The sequence below is a fragment of the Patiria miniata genome, unplaced genomic scaffold, assembly GCF_015706575.1.
Source record: "Patiria miniata isolate m_02_andy unplaced genomic scaffold, ASM1570657v1 HiC_scaffold_27, whole genome shotgun sequence".
Classification (NCBI taxonomy): domain Eukaryota; kingdom Metazoa; phylum Echinodermata; class Asteroidea; order Valvatida; family Asterinidae; genus Patiria; species Patiria miniata.
Window position 1 is genome coordinate 6,797,532 of NW_024037066.1, and position 17,037 is coordinate 6,814,568.

A 17,037-nucleotide genomic window follows, 5' to 3' on the forward strand; every position below is an offset into this window, starting at 1 on the left:
AGTGCCAGCCGTGTCCTCTTTAGCTGTACCTCTCTGACTGACTGACTGACTGACTCCCCCTTGTGCTTAGATGTCCCACCCGAGTGATTTTTCCAACTTTCACTCGGGAGGTAACACACTGAGTGTACAGTGTTCAAACGTCGGTGAAGGGCAAAACCTAATTTGCTTAGATGTAGTTGTAGACTAGTGAAGAGATCCAGACAGTGCTACGCAGTTGGTAATTTAAATGAGAAACATCCCATCAAACTTATTTAAGCTTATTTACCAGCCGAGATTATTGCTGTGCAAGCACAGTGTGGTAATGGACCGATCCAGTAAGCACCGCCCCATGGTATTCTGACCAATCACAGTCGTGATTTATGTCCGACATGCGTGCACAAAAGTCCGACATGCGTGCACGCGCGTATGATGCGCGCGGCAGGAAAATGCAGTGTGGCATTGGAGAGGAGCACGTGTTAATTTGCTCACGCGCGCAGTGGGTGGGGCTTACTGGATCGGTCCATTCATAATGCCTACGAGGGAGTTTTATAAGCCCTGCATGATTATTTTGTTTACAGTTCAATAAAACATCGACAGAGGGTGCTCTGGAATATTAAATCAAGGGCAGAAGCAGACCAGCGCATTTCAGTTGGGTAATTGATTCATCCAGGGACATATTAGTCGAGTCTGCAAGTCCCTGCAGGTTTATAACAAGTTATCCAGTCCCAATTCAACTCATAAGCTATTCAAATGAGCTTTGACAAAGGCGTTCTTTAGTACATCCACTGTGACTTGTGACTGGACTTGTGACTGGACTTGTGACTGGACTTGTGATTTACTTGTGATGGACTTGTGACTTGACTTGTGACTGGACTTGTGATTTACTTGTGATTTACTTGTGACTAGACTTGCGACAGATTTGACTATATTCCTGGATTCATCATAATAGTTTACTCGGGAGTATACAGTGTTAATAAAAAAATGCGTTGGTGAAGGGCAAAACCCAATATTGAATTTACATCACCCTGACGTAAATTCCATCTTATGAATAATTCTTTGTAATACTGGTATCATCATTATCATGTTGCCCGCAGGCGGGATCCCCTGCGGCGTCTCCAATCTTCCCTATCCTTTATGCAGGCAGCCAACTCTGTTGTGGTCTCCGTCCCGGCATCTCTCCTCAGGACACCGACATAGCTCGTCCTCTGTCTTCCCCTCAGCTTCACCCCATGAGTCGGTTCCCACAGCACCAGACGGCTTGCAGGTAGCTCAGGTTGTCTGCAGCAGTGCCCTAGCATGCCCATCCGTTTATATGCGATCTTTTGTGACATCCGAGGTATCATGGTTTAAACTTCAAAACTTAAAGATATTTATTGTACACTGTCTTTATGTTTGGATCACATTAATAAAAGAAATGGAAAAGGAAAAATTAACGTTTGTGAAATATATTCGATGCCTGTACTTTTTAAAAAATCCAAAAATCAAAAGCATGTTCAAAGGCTATTAAACTCTTTCCATTTGGTAAGCAGACAGTACTGGACAGCTAGGGAATGGAATTATCAGGTCAACATGGTTTAATTAAAGGGCACCACACCACACTTTGATAACAACCTTTGCCAATAAGCCAGTTCGGTATTTCAACTGCGAAAGCCCACAATGACGTGGGTCCCGAGTCATTCGGGATAATCGAAGCGTATGAACGCGCAGGGAGACGGGCACACGATGCTTGCATGTTAAAGCCGGAGTCCATCATTTGCAGCTATCCAAAAAAGTAACTGGCGTAATTATTGTTGAAAAACATACTGGTTGAAAGATAGTAAGGGTACTAAACTCCCTGTGAAATGATTCTTTCTGGCAAGCTCTCATTTTGAAGAAATCAACGAAAGAAGGCATTTCCAACGGTGCGTCTTAAGAAGCACCGTAGGAAAAATTAAATTAGTAGTTCATTTTGTTATTCGGCGCGGCGCGTGCAAGCATTGGCACGACGCACAGGCGCGCAGTTGCTATAATTCGACATCGCGTAAAGCTGCAATTCAGGCGCAATTCAAAACATGATTTAGCAACTTTGATTTGAAATTGAGATCCTAGAATGCTGTTTTTCTCGGAATATACAGCTGAAGCTGAGCTGAAACTTCAGCAGGTTAGTTGTTCAGTATCCTTCATTAGATTTTGAGCACTTTTGTTGCTTCAAACGAACAAAATGCACAAACTACAAATGATGGACTATGTCCTTAATTACAAGCAGAATAGGCATTCGCGTAACATCGCGTATCATCACGTCATCGATTTTATCCCGAATGACCTTTGACATGGACTACTTCATCGAGATACCAAACCGGCTTATTAAAGCCCCTGTTCACCTAAAAAAAATATTTCATACTGTAACTAATATGGATTGGAAGACTGGCCAAGTTAATTTTTTACTTGATCTGCTTGTGGCTGCCTGGGGAAATGCTTCGGTGAGGAAATTGGGCAAAAGCTTCCGCTCCATTTATTGCCAATGTGAGCACATATTGCTTCATTGTCACTACCGTTTAGCTAGTCACACTTAATTTGTGGCAATCATTGGATGTGGATTAATTGGATGTGAGATAACTTCCGCCATATCTCAAGTGTCCGCAGGATGAAAGCAGGTCTATCAGACAGGGGTAATCTGTAAAACTGCCGGTAAATCAGACAGTCATGCATTGACAGCACTTTGTCTAATAAAGCACATGTACATTGCAATTTGTAATGTTTGAAATATCAGGTTTGTTGAGTTGAGAAACGTTCTCCTGAATACAGCCAACACTACTTCAAAATCTGAGCTGTCTATTCTTGGCAGAACTATTCATACTTATTGAGAGAATCATGATTTCAAACTGATCATGATCTAAAACTGATCATGATTTGAAACTGTTGTCATTTACGGCACCCAAATTATCTGATCGACACATCTTTTAAGTATTCTAAAACAGTGCCTCCTGTGGTTTATTTTTTGTTCAATTCTGTCAAACTTTTGTACAAAACTGAATTACGTAGACATGGGGTGAGTTGGTTTTGCAGAGACTACTGGCGTGAGTTACTAAAACTTTACTTCGATTCCATTCCTCCAAAATCATTACTCCTTTTCATATACTACTTTTGCAAAATTGCATTTAAAAGAAACTGGCGTTTAATAGGTCTCTCTCAAAGACGACCATCTCTGTAGGAGAACTGCAACTGCGTATTTCACGCAATCAAGCACGCATTGCGCAGTGTTGAAAATGTTCCAAACATGTGCGCCTGTTGCTTGAAATGTGTTCAAAATACAATACAACGGATGCGCGTTATGCAAGTTGCCGATGCACGTGGCTGGTCTGTAGGAAATGACGTCTTTGAGAGAGACCTATTGAATGATAATAGGACCATATCCACCACACACAGTTTGGTTCCAGATCTGATATACTTTTGGGTACACACATCTACATCTACTTCACCCCAGCATGGGATCTCATGGCATAAAACAAGGTCCAGATAGCTTGGCTACGGTGCTCACACAAACACAGTCACCTTAACTTGCTCCAGATGTTGGGATGAAGATCTTGATGTCTTCTTAGTCACACATTTACACAAATGCACTTCCATTGCGCAACAATCTTGCTCAGATGTCTTTCTGTCCACTGATGACAACAGAGTGCAGAATGGACCATTCCAGAATCGACCACAGGCCAAATGTGGGGCAGAAGCCAACCTTTTGTTTGCAGACATTTCTCGAAGTGCTTGCGAGAGATCTTGACCAAGCTGCCGCGGTCATCCAATCAAAAGTCCCGATGTAATCGGTCAATGCGCACTGTTCGATTGACAGGCGGGAAGGCTACATAAATGGATGTCTGCAGCAAGATATTAGTTTGTTCTGTCAGTGTGGACTATGCAGTACGCGATCCGTCAAACAAGTCGCTCGAGATGAAACTGCCTGAAGTTGGGGCTATACAGTTGTTTCTATACAGTGATTAAAATAAAATTATGTGCCCCAATTGCCAACTGCCATATGTGAAGTCCAGGCTTGGCAGTACACAACAGTCATGTTCAAATATATAGTCGTGTTCAAACGGCAACGGACAGACAGACAGATCAACCGACCAACACACTGATCACCTTCAGTATCTCCTGAGCTGCTTCTTGAAGCGTTCGTAGTGGTAATCATCTGTGGCTTTCTCCAGGTTGTTCCTCTTCAGCTTTCTGGGTGGTGACTGGGTTGCTGCTTGACGGAAAAGCAGAAGAAATTCTTAATTAACAAAATGAAAAATGATAATAGATATTAAACGCCTGTAATTATGTCTGCGTTGCGCAGGCATGTAGGCTCGGCCCGTGTAACTGCTGGCAGGAAGCTTGCAGTTATCAAAAGGTTCGTTTCAGTGATTTCATTTGTTTTTTGCATAGTAACTTACAATCCTTTATCTTTTCACTTATTAGCACGATATAACAAAACAATTGTTGACTGCTGTGATGTGGGATATGCCGTTATTAACCCCTCCGGGTACACGGCACCTGCGGCGCCCCGCGGGTGTTAAAAATGCCGTATCCCGCATCACGGCTGTAAACTATTGTTAAATTAATTTGCTATGAGAAAACAGGGCTTAGCACTTGTATTACAAGCAATTTACATCACGTGACACAGACTGCCACATTGCCTTCGCAAGGTAGGTTTGTTGGTGCTCAGCAAGTCTGTCTGTTGAGCTGATCTTCCAAATGACCCAGATATGGGCTCCGTGCGCCAACAAAAGAGGGCGCATTTTTACCTCTTTTGAGAGCTTTGTGGACAGGACACATAGCGTGTGCGTACTGTACTGGTTTGTGCGCAAAGTACGCACGACTTCCTGAATGTGCAAAAGTTATAGCCACCGCGTCTTTGCGTGAGTGCAAGGCATTGTCGGTGCGCGAATACTTTCGAATTCAACTTGCGATGGTCTCCGAGACTAATCCCTGCCCCCAATAACTTTGGATCATTCGAACTTGGGGTACTTGTGCACAGAGCCCATAGAGATAGAGAATTGCAGTTATCAAATTGCAATTCCCAACAGGCATTCTCAACTTACTTTGCACTGGTCCATCGGCATCTCCAACGACCACTGGTCGGGGCTTAGGTTCCTCCACCTTGACAACTCTCTGCTTGGGCGGGTTCAACTCCTCGTGCATGTCTGGAAACGAAGGTGATTTATATCAAGTAATGCAAAGATGAATATAGGTATCATTTAAAGGTCACCTTTATATTAATCTTGGAAAAGTTGCGAGGAAATGAGAGACATTCAAAGGTGCCGGTTTGGGTGGAGAAGAGAAAAGTTAATTTTGTTTGGGATGAAAAGGCCATGCTGGTTAAAAAAAAATACACTTGCTTAGTACTTTGAACCAGAAGATAAGTTAAGTGATGTAACTCACGATTATCCTGTTTTTAGGGTGGGTGACATAATGACGACTTTAGTATTTCTTGTTATGCAAAAAAATCTGTACACATTCAAGATGCAAATGCAATTTGAATTTTTCAACACAAACAAGCTGTCACCAAAGTCCAACTTTGTGACAGCATAATTGGCATGATAAATTAACAGGATTTCTATCCTGTTTGCAATTATTGCTTACATCTAGCATGCTGGACGTAGTTGACGGCCATGTTGGTGGGCACGAAGGAGGTGACGTCTTTCTTCTTGCTTCTCCTCTCCTCAATGTGCTGCTGCTTGGCATCTTCTGTCGCTTCGATATTGGCAATCTTGGAGCTACGAATGAACAGGAATATAAATTGACAAAAATACACGAAAGAATGTTGCATCCCGATGCCATTTTTCATCATTATCTCAATGAAGGTCAGTCATTGCAAAAAATGTTGAAAAAACTTGAATCTCAGCCTGAGAAACATTTCCAATTTTGTTAGAAAATATTTCGAAAATGCAGTCGACTCTCCATAGATTTTGTACACAACCAAAGAAGTGGCGTCTGGATACTAGATTCTTTCCAAAATATAGTGTCCCATCTGTAGATATTGATATTAAAGACACACAAGGCTCTTTTTTATATATTGTGATTCCTGCTATAATGCAATCTACACATATTAAAATAATACCATAAAGGTATACTTCTGATCTTTCCAACAAAATTAAGTTTTTTTTCCATCCTAGCCAATTTTTAAATATGAAGGTTGTATTAAAAAACATAAAAATGTGTTATATTTTATTTTGGCATCGGGTTGTTTTTAATGTGTTTTTTTTTGGGGGGGGGGGGGGGGGATTGGGGGTTGGGGAGCATCTGGTTGCTTAAGTGCACACAGATCAAGCCTGCAAATAGACTGGTTTTATCGATTGTAAAAGGGGGCCGGAACCAGTCTACCAGGTGAGAATTGAACTATTGTCAGGTTGGAAACAATTTGAAATAAGTCTCAATTAATATGAAACTTGTAAAGTAATCATACCATAAGTTTTGTATTGCTAGAAAAATAGCAATTTAAAATGAAAATCTATTTTCTAGGTGAAGCTCGTAAATAGCACAGACGGTCCAAATTTGAAATGGTTTCAAACCGACTATAACTTACTCGATTCCCAAATCCACCTCCGGTATTCCCGACAGCATTTGATTGGACAGCATTTCCTCGGATTTCTTCTTGGATTCAACTTTCAGATGGTCCGGCAACTCATACAGCTTATCCTCTGCAGTCTTCAATCTAATGGTGAAAAAAAAATTTCATTGTCAAGGAAACATTAACACAAGGAAACACAGTAATATTTTCTGGTACTACTTTTCAAAAGAATTTTTTTTTTTATATATTTTTCATTAAAATAACACTACCGGCCCTAAAATATTTGTTGATTAATTTTTGTAAAAGTAGATGATATAAGTTTGGAAATCAAAGTAAAAAAATGATTTACATCCCAAAAAACAACAAAAACATCATCATAAAAACAATTGTAAAAGATCTGTTTTAGCAAATTAACCCGCAAAGAATTTCAGAGTAACAGAAGAGTCAGTATTACTTACTTTTCCCCTTTCTTTTTTCCTTCATCAGATTCATCATCGCCGCCTCGCCCTTTCTTCTTGGCAAGCTCAATTTCGATGTACTTCATCCTGCAATTAATGAAGGATGCATTGGGAAGGAATAAATTTGATTGACGAATGGAGCAGGACTTCGCAAAAAGCCTAATTCAATTTAGCCCACCAGGAAATAGAGTGAAGGGGTTCGAGAGCAAAATATTTGTCTTGTGAAGACAATTAAGCTACAAATCACCGAGAAGAAATAATGGTGAATTGAAATCGTGTTCAGAATTCATTTACAGACCATCACTGTACTGTGACAGCTAAAAGTACATATTATGACAGATCAAAATTGATCGTGCTATATATTTATTTATTTATCTTTTTGTATGAGTATGTTTTGTGTCAAATTTTCTTCATCACACTGCATTATTTGAAGCCGAGGGCCAAGTTCGCGCAAGGACTATAGTTGACCAATGGTAAACTAACGTTTGCCCGAACTCAACGTTTGCTGCGTAGTCAACGGTGGTTGACTACGCTAGTCGACTATTTGGAACCAGCCTACTGGGGTTGGTTGCTTCGCTGGTAACCAATAGCCGTGCGCATTCATAACACTAGCAGAGAGCCAGGATCCAGAAGTTTTGCGATGACATTTTGACCAGCGTTTGACTAGAGACGTTCGCACGTTGCTATCAGTGCGCAGGCGTAAGGTACGTCACAAATCAACCACTAGTCGACCAATGGTCCTTGCCCGAACTTGGCCCAATGTGTTGAGCTTGACAAAGTTTCATACATTACGCAGCATTTTAGTACATTTTTGGGTACCGGTAGGTGTGACAATGTTTTAAAATTGAGTAGGTGGCTCACATTTCGGCATCTTCATCCCGCCTGTTGGTCTCCGCTGCGAACGTGTTCTCCATGTTCAGAACATCTCGTGAATCTTCATCTGATCTGAAACGTAGATATTGGAAATTGGTAAAAATGATCAATGTCTAGTTCTATATTATACACAGATAATACAGTTTGCATAATGTCACAGAATCTAAAGTGATTTTTTTCAAGATATATTTAACGGTTAACAAAAGCAACAAGAATTAAAACCCTCCCTCTCTGGCGGACAAATTCAGCTACGCCATCGCAGCAGTCAAAATCAATCACGTGACTGATTAAGAATTCCCTTCTTAACCCTAACTCCCATGAGTGATTTACTAGGAACCTTCCTCACTCCTGCAAATTCCAACACCACTATGGGAAACTCTACACCCAATCTGTTGGACTGTGCCTGACCCCATGTAAAACATAATCTGTTTATCAGTTCAGTGCTCACTCCAACAGATTCCAACAAACTCTATTGTTGGGGTTTGCTGGACAGGGTTCGTTAGGATTAATGTGATATAGCCATCCTTTGACTAGATGTGATTGATAGGACAGCTGTACCTACCAGTTACCTCTTTTTTCTGTTGACGGATTTTGACTAGTCACAGTGTTTACACAAATGTCATCTGACTTTTTTCGCTAGTCTGCATACAAATGCATGGCAGGGGAAGTGCAAGACATTTTTGACTGTCTGTTACTGATCAAACAATAGGACGGTTACAAATAATAAAACAAATTTTGAATTACACTGACATTGATCTATATCTTGTATTTCTGGTATGCCTTTACAATTCTAAAATATTTATAACAAGTCCAATAAACTGCATGAGTTATGGGCATAATAGTACAGTCAGTGTCTAGCTCTTCGTCAGTAGTGAGCATTGAACAGCCTGTATTATGACCAGTTCATACTGCATTCAAAAGCAAAAGCGAAGTGAACTTCATGACGTCAACAATTAAAGTTTCATGGTGACGCTCACCGTTACCCTAACGAATTGGCTTGACACTGAAATTCAAGTGGAGTTTGAACTGTGTTATTACCTGTCACGATTTCTGTCTTTAATCTCTTTTAGAGAGATCATTCCCCCGGTCCGAAGCTTGAAGGGATCATTCTGTAGATGAAGGCAAACACAAAAGTGATTCAATGAAAGAGTAAGGCATTTCGGAGTTTCGTTTGAGCAATTAATTGTGGGACAGATTTTGGATGAACAAACTCACGTGATGCTGACAGCTAGACCTCTACTGGACTAGGATTGCATGACATGTTTTGTATCCAAAACAGTATGATCGTTTACCAAACATACAGGCTTCAAATTGGGTCCCTGTGGACCCTTGAGTGGCTGATAAGTTTGATCCTTGAGCCACATCTTCGGCCGCATACATGACAGGAAAGTCCTGAGGTAACTGGACGTCTTTGGAGCTGGGTTCTTTCTCGCTCTTTTCTTAGGGCCGTTTGCGCTTTTCCTCCTGCTCTCGTGCTGGTTCAAAGTGTTCTATCCTTCTTCCAGGAAGGTCGTTTCAGTGCAAGTGTCTCCCAGGTGTTGACATCAATGTTACATTTCTTGAGGCTCCCCTTCATGGTGTCGTTAAAGCGTTTCCTCTGTCCTCCTCTTGAACGGAGCCCCTCTCGAAGCTGACCAAAGAGCACTTGTTTTTGGGAGGCAAAAGATCAACATCCTGAGTATGTGGCCCCTCCATCTCAGTTGGTTACATGCGCGAGCGAAACCCCGATTGGTTTATTACACTCCCTGCATAAGTGCAGAGCACACTAACATTGTATTTCATGTTACAAATAGCATCCAAGCAGTACTCACGTCAATCTCCTCTTCTTTGCTGAATTTTTTCCCAATTGCAAGGCTGGCCGAACTGAAAGCAAAAAAATTGAACATGACGAAACGACGTTGGTCTGTTTGTTTTTCTGAATTAATTTCACTCTAGCTGGTAATCGTGTTGTTTAGGACACCACTTACGTTTTACAAGTTCTGTTCATAAATCAAAACCCTGCCCTCTTTCCACAAAATTAGCCAAGCTGATATTCAACATGGTATCTTAGCAAACTATTTAGATGATTCCAAAGACAAAAAGTGATTTTTCCTGCTTGTATCATAGCCAAATGTTTAGGTATTAAGTCCCAAAACATAAAAGTGTCTTTTTGTTCTCTTATAGGGAACGGGGTCCTTAACTACACGATTACCCTCTAGTCTATAGCTTAACTGAAATACTAGAATATACCTCCAGTGCTACAAAATGCTGTACACAAACTGTACGGCTAGTTGTTACTGACCTAGTGCTCCATGTTTTTAAACTTCACACACTGACGCAGCCCGAAACAATAACTGGAGTGCTTCTCACAAAAAAAAAAGTCACATACAGTCAGTGCGACAGTCCCGAATCATCGACAGTTCTGGATCACTTGATTAAATACAAATTAATTCAACTGTAAGGCCAAAAAAAAAATAAGTCGGTCTCTGGTCAGCGCGCGCGTCGATTTTAATCATGCGCGTCGAACTTTTTTTTTTCAAAAATGTTCCGCGGTAGCTCCAACAGCGCCCTCTATTTCCGCACCTCCTCATTTTTTTTTTACCAAAGAGCACCAAGGAATGGGAAATTGCACCAAGGCAAATGATCGAAAGCACCAAGGCAAATTATGGAGGACACCAATGTACATGAGGACACCAAAAAAGCAAAATAGTACCCACCTTGTCTGTACAATCCAAGCTTGAAGAAAAAAAAAAAAAGAAAAAAAAAAAAAAAAAAAGCCGCGTGGCCGCGTCAATTCCGGAACTTTGGTCTGACCAGAGACCGAATATTTTTTTTTTTTGGCCTAACCCAACTTTTTTTTTCAAGATTTCGCAACTGTAAAAAGTGATTCACAACTGTCAGGTTCATCCTGTACAAGTTACCATGAATCATTTCCCTTTTAAGTCGAGTCTATGTGAAGATATTTGGTTTTAACTTGAAGAAGAGGAATTTTACTAAGAAATGATGTCACTCGGACACAGAAACTCCAAACATGGACGGGTGTACAACGGTTTGTATAAAAAGTGATCCGGAACTGTCGCACTGACTGTAGGACCATTTGCATTTATTCCAAATGGAATATTATCAAAAACAAGTTAGACATTATTATTACGAATTGCCAAATTGTTTCACCTGACACCATGTTGGCGTTGTCTGAATTTTTGTGCTTCTCTTGTCTCCTCCAATATGGCTCTGAAAGTGAAAGAAAAGAATAAGAAGCTTTTCAGTTAGCGACAGTTAGCCGAATGCGTCTCACAATCATGACAATGTCTAGCATGTCTAGTCATACTATTTTTCGTAGTTATATCAATATTAATTAATATCTTGTGGCTTTTTGTGCACAATCAGTAACATTAACAAGTCACATTTTCACATAGCTAGGCCTAATTTTCTTAAAATAAATCCATTACCCTTGATTTAATTGAGCCATTATAAGTTACCTTCCGAACAATTAAAAGAGGTTTATTTATAAAAAAAAAAGTGGGAAGACTTCTACACATGGACATCACTGAAATTTTTCCCTGCAGTGACCAACAAGTACTATCAGCAATATTCACCCGCGATAAAATATCCTAAAACATTAGTTTTAAAAGTCAAATTTAGCAGGGAAAATACAATGTATAATTGAAAATTTGAAGCATTATGATTTACTGAATACTGAGAAAACACTTGGAATTTTTCAGACCAGTCTCATACTCATACTCATCATGCTCATAGGGTTTGTGCACAGGGTGTCAAGTGATGTCCAGGTACGGAGAATTTGTCTTTCTACAAAATCAAACCTGCTGATATTAAAGAGGCGTCATTGCCAAATGTTCAATTGTGTCAATAAATATCAGAATGTCACTTTTGAGTGTCATTTAGTCAGCTGTTTTGGTGAGTCTTTTTTAACCTTATATAGGAAAGGGGTCCTAAAAGTAAGGATTACCCGGAGAAAGTCCTTCAAAAAAGGGTTTCTTTGTTTGAGGGTATCAAAATCAAAGAGGAAAAACATATTCAATTCCACAATATCGTAACTAGTCAATGCGTTTCAGTGTGTGATTGTCGTGTTTTTAATAGGCTTAATATTCAAACAAGATGTCCTGCTAAACCGTTTGTTTTGAAAGTCTACCATTTTAGTACCAAACCAGATAAATCCTCTACAAGAAAACAGACCTGACTTCTTCGGTTTCTTCTGCCTCTTCGTCTTCTGAGGAGGATTCCTTTCGTCGACGAAATTGCTTTTTCTTGAACGTCGCCATTTTCCCCAAAATGTTCACTGTCGTCTGCAATTTCGTTGGTACCCCGCGACATTTGAGCGTATTGACTATTGAAAGTACATGTATTAGCCGTCGGTTACCGGCGGAAACCCCCCCCCCCCTAAAGTTTAGGGATAGGCCTACTTTTTTAATACAGAAATAACAGAAGTGCCGAAAAGTGTACCAACAAATTCAGACAATTCTCAAAACAACTTAAAATCAGGTCCTAAAATTAGTTATTCAGCCGGCTTGTTTTTTTTCCCAGCATTCTCTCACAGGATTAAAAATAGGAGTGGACAGGGTACGCTGGAGGGGGGGGGGGGGGTAACTGTTTTTAGGATCAAAGTTTTTTAGAAATATATAATACATCCTTCTTTTCCTGATCCGATCTCCCGTAGATAACCAATTAATCCTCACATTTGTAGGGCCGTTTTTTTCAACGACCGAGCTTATTTTCTTTTTTGAAACTGCCAAAATATGTTGCTTTTTCACAATGATTCTGAAAACAATAAAACGAGTCGATGTAGACATTAGTGTCAATTAAACTCAGCAATCACTCTTTATTTAATTGCAAGGTCATTCAAGATAACAGCTACCAACGTAAAATTACAAGTGGATTATATAAACACCACTTCCGAAAATTTATATATTTTTTTCTTTCGTTCTGCAAATCAAACTCATTCAAACATGAAAGTGTCACACACACACACTCCAATTAAATGGGACCCATAAGCTGCACAAAACAAGAACAATCAAAAACGTCCCTAAAAATTTAATTTTGACAAATCCGAGGCAAATTTGGCGATAAATGAACTGTAATATTTCAGTTCTTTCCAAATAAGAAAAATAAATAATCTAACATTCAATAAAATCTAAAAATAAAGAAAAGCTTGTGATTTCATTAATGTTCACATTTAATTAATATGATATTTAATGAACTGGCTTTTCTTGTATTAACCACTGGCGACTTTATTGTATATCATATATTTTTGTTTCCATGACAACACATCTGTAATAGTAACATGCTCATCTGGGCAAGTTTTGATTAATAAAGGATTTTAAAAAGTCAATTTAAAAATCCCTACCCTATTCTTTTTTCATGGTGATTGCAGAATTTGTTCAAAAGTTCATCATTCAGACCAAATTTCAGATTCAAGTTAAAGGTGGTAAGCAACATTTGCAAACATCAAAAACCAAACTACCAAATTATTATGAAATACCTTAGTTGACTGTAAGTGAACAACAGTCTCAAGCATCCTGTAAAATCATGGCTCCTGGTGTGCTGTCATTTTCAAAAAATGTGGTATTTTTGTATCATTCAACGATGGTCAGCTGAACACCGTTGGAAACAAACTGACTTTTTTTTCAAATACTGCCCCCACTTTACCAAATTTAGTTTGTCCCCATTTTGTTTGCAATCAGTTACACATCCGTGAACAGGTTCAAGCCAGCCCGACCTGTCAATTCCCCGACGTCTATAAATTGCTCCGTTTCGTCTGAAGTAGGGTCAGAGAACGAGAGAACAAGACCACAAGAACAGCATATATTTCTTTGTTCTTCCAACATCCATGAACACAAAACTTTAAACAGGTCAGTGTTACAATATTTGCTGTAAAATAATAAACCCCCAAATTCATCCATAAAATTGTATATTATCTTTAAATATAACAGTTTAGAGAACCATTTTGGTACATTTTTTAGGACACTTCTTCACCAGAAATTAACCCTGTTTAAGGAACGATTACTCCTGAGCAATATTTAACTTTCCAATCCTAACGTATGCCAGTCTAAACTTAACTTTTGCACCCTTTTTGTTTGAGCAGTGGACAGTTTTGAGATAATTTATATGTTTACATACAGTATATATCTCTGATTTACACACACAAGATGTAAATAATAAGACACAACACCGCACAAGTCATTACACTGTTTTTGGGGACAAAAACTTTTCACGGCAAACATAACATTTAGTTGCATTGTTCGGCATAGCAGAAATTAACAACACACTGTTAAGAATTTGACTAATGCCCAAATTCCATACGAAATAATACAGGAGTTACAAGGGAAGAAATTATATGAAAATATATCTGCGTCAGGCAACTTAAGTCCATCAAACGACCAAATCAAAGGACAGGTTTTTTTTCTATAGGAATACTCACCAAAATAACAATATTAGTGTCAAACTGAAAAGAAAACCAACCTTCAGATGGATTAGTTTTGCCAGTCTAATTTCCAAGCAAACAGCAGTAACCAATAAAATCCACCATCCCCCAAAAATAATCTTGTAGTTTTACTAAAACAAATCTTAAGAATGCCCCTTCACCCCAACCAAACCTCAAATCCTGTTATCATTTAGGCCAAGTAAAAAAAAAAAACAGTTTCTTGTCTCCACCTGCTTCTTTTTTCCTGCCAGCTTCCTCTTTTTTGTTGTTGCAATTCATACATTTGAAATGTATATTATGCAAACATATTGACGTTTTATTTGTTTCCCAACAAAATTGTAGCTATGTAGAAAGGGTTAAAGCTACTTTGGACGCAATTTTGTATTTGCAAAAAGAGTTGAGAAAATGGAAGAATCTATCCCCATCTTGGAAAATCCACCATCTTGGGGTAAAAGGGAGGCAAAAAAACCCCGTCCGCTTCATTTTTTCAAAATCCCGGACGAGAAACCGTTCTATTTTGTTACTCGGTCTTATCAACAACTAAAAATTCCTGTACATGTCTGGCTTATGTAGAGAACCGTTCTGGGCCCAATTACACAAACCTGCTTTTCAACACAAAATACTGCTTCGTAAATTTGTCTGCTCAGCGCTAATCAAGCAGGGAACCAACCACAAGCAATGCTAACTGACATAGCAATTTGGTTGGTAACCACTTTTGAGTAAGCAAATGTTTTTTGTGCTTAGAATGCTTAGTTGCGGGATCTCCGCATGCGCATAAGCCAAATTCCTCAAGTCAAGTCCGTCACAAATCCAGTCACATAAAAATCGCAAGTCCAGTCACAAGTAACAGTGGATGAACAATAACAAAGGAATGCCTTTGTCAAAGCTCATTTGAATAGCTTGGGAGTTGAATTGGGACTGGAGGACTTGTGATGGACTTGTGATGAACTCGACTACATCCCTGACTGTAACCCTGTTTTTGGACTGACGTTTCAGAGTTGTGCTGAACCTTATCATTGCAACGATCAGAATTGGAACAATTAGGAGCGACTACTAAAGATCTACTGTTGTAATCGTTCAAAAGGGCTTCAAAATCCAGTCAATGAAAAATGAAACATGACTGTCTCCCGTCCGAAATCAAATATTATTTAGGTCCATTCTGGTCATTTTAAATACATGTTGGATTGGCGAGGCTCTGACCGCAGTCTGTCAAGCAATTTCAATTCTCATCTTCGTATTCATCTTCTTCTACTTCATCGTCGACAGCTGCCGTTTCGTTGAAGCCCACCTTGCGTTGCCGCACCCCGTCGCTCAGGATGCTCTGGACCTGCGGCATTGGAGGCGAGACGTCCGACTCTGATTCCTCCACCTCGATCTCCTCGCTGGACAGGCTCTGGCGGTGGGGGTCGGACACGCCGCCGGCCGGGGGAAGGTCGCTTCCCACGCGGCTCTCCAGACGCCAGAGCGTGGCCGAGTCCGTGTGGTCGACTTCATCTGACGGAGCATGACAAATAAAATCATCAGAAAGAGCAAAAGATGACCAATTTGGGTTTTAAAAAACCAGAATCGCCACCCACAAGGCCAAGGACCAATCAAGGTGATGGCTACAAGCAAGAAATAAAGAAGCAAATTGAAGAGAGAGAATCTGTTGATATTTTACTTGACCTATGATACGTAAATAAGCAGGGGAGAGCAAGATCTTGGCAAGGAGTTTCACAGGGAAGCAGTACTCGGGGAGAAACCTAATGAGTATTTCACCGTATCAGCCCTTGAGCAGAAACAGTCGATGAATGAGAGGACGCAGCATATTTAGTAGAGCAGGACGAGTTCAAAACGACTAAATTTTGGAATACTTAATGGTCCTTTGACTATTAATTTTGGAATACTTAATGGTCCTTTGACTATTCTGATGGACCATTCCAGATGTGGCTACAAACCCCACCCTTCTGTCTCCTGTATGCCACACGGCCTTAATTTACTTCAAATCAAAACCTACCTTGGTTAAACGGCACCCACTGTGGTGTGTTCAGCCTGGACACTATTGCAGCCAAGTCAGTGAAGCGTGGTATCTGACCAACGGTCTGTGGTAAGAAATCAAACGAACGATGTTGCAAATTCAACAACAAACTACCGAGAGACGAATTCTTAAGATAATATGAACTTTAGTGGCTACCATATCTACCTCGGGGGGGAATCTAAAACGAAACATGCGGTGAATAAAGGCTGAACCACATGCACGAGGTACCCCGTAAAACATAATACATAAGACTGTGAGGTACACCTTGAGCTACTGAATATTTAATTTTGCAGTCTCCCCTAAACTGGGCCCAATTTCATAGCGCAGCTAAGCACACGATTTTCGAATAACAGAGCCTGTCTATTTCATAGACTGTAAGCATTCAGCACAGCAAAAGGTACGCTTACCTCAGAGCAAAAAGTTGCTTAAAGCCCGGTTCATACTTCACACGAAAGCGAAAGCGAAGTGAAATTCGTGACGTCAACAATACGTTCGGAGCGCGTCCACCATTGTTGACGACATGAATTTCGCTTTGCACTTGCTTTCGCGTGAAGTATGAAACGGGCTTAAATCAGTGATGTAATAGACATCTCCATGCACGGGCAACCGTTAGCACATTCACGTCATGAAATAGTGCTTAAGGTTATCACAATTTTCTAATTGGTAAGCACCACTTTTGTGCTTACTGTTAAGCAGCGCCATGCAATTGAGCCCTGATGTGTTCTTCAACAGATCTTAGATATTCTGCACATTGGCAGGTCCCCCG

The 17,037-nt window shown here is 40.0% G+C and overlaps 2 protein-coding genes across 4 annotated transcripts in view; both read right to left on the bottom strand.

Moving 5' to 3' along the window:
- Window positions 1-3,857: 3,857 nt before the first annotated feature.
- LOC119734479 (telomere length and silencing protein 1 homolog) lies at window positions 3,858-12,163 on the bottom strand. Its single transcript, XM_038208006.1, has 10 exons — window positions 12,010-12,163; window positions 10,987-11,046; window positions 9,648-9,699; window positions 8,875-8,945; window positions 7,825-7,908; window positions 6,964-7,050; window positions 6,521-6,649; window positions 5,578-5,711; window positions 5,037-5,138; window positions 3,858-4,198 (listed from the first exon to the last, which is right to left on the bottom strand). The coding sequence occupies exons 1-10, from the start codon at window positions 12,093-12,095 to the stop codon at window positions 4,098-4,100; spliced, it is 906 nt and encodes a 301-aa protein (XP_038063934.1). The 5' UTR covers window positions 12,096-12,163; the 3' UTR covers window positions 3,858-4,097.
- A 2,252-nt stretch (window positions 12,164-14,415) lies between these two features.
- Window positions 14,416-17,037, bottom strand: part of LOC119734389 (patatin-like phospholipase domain-containing protein 7) — a 37,325-nt gene continuing 34,703 nt past the window's right edge. For all 3 annotated transcript variants that reach the window (XM_038207887.1, XM_038207885.1, XM_038207886.1), the window contains 2 exons: window positions 16,251-16,335; window positions 14,416-15,748 (listed from right to left, as the gene is read on the bottom strand). In XM_038207887.1, the coding sequence (XP_038063815.1) occupies window positions 15,474-15,748; window positions 16,251-16,335 (360 nt within the window). In that variant the 3' untranslated portion in view covers window positions 14,416-15,473. The remainder of the gene's footprint in view (window positions 15,749-16,250; window positions 16,336-17,037) is intronic.

What these genes read in the sequence shown, in the direction of transcription:
- LOC119734479 (XM_038208006.1), bottom strand. Translation starts at nt 12,095, where the DNA reads ATGGCGACGTTCAAGAAAAAGCAATTTCGTCGACGAAAGGAATCCTCC. An exon ending in AAAGACAGAAATCGTGACAG is followed by an intron (nt 7,909 to 8,874) that starts GTAATAACACAG and finishes TCTACGTTTCAG; the next exon opens with ATCAGATGAAGATTCACGAG. An exon ending in CGGGATGAAGATGCCGAAAT is followed by an intron (nt 7,051 to 7,824) that starts GTGAGCCACCTA and finishes CATTAATTGCAG; the next exon opens with GATGAAGTACATCGAAATTG.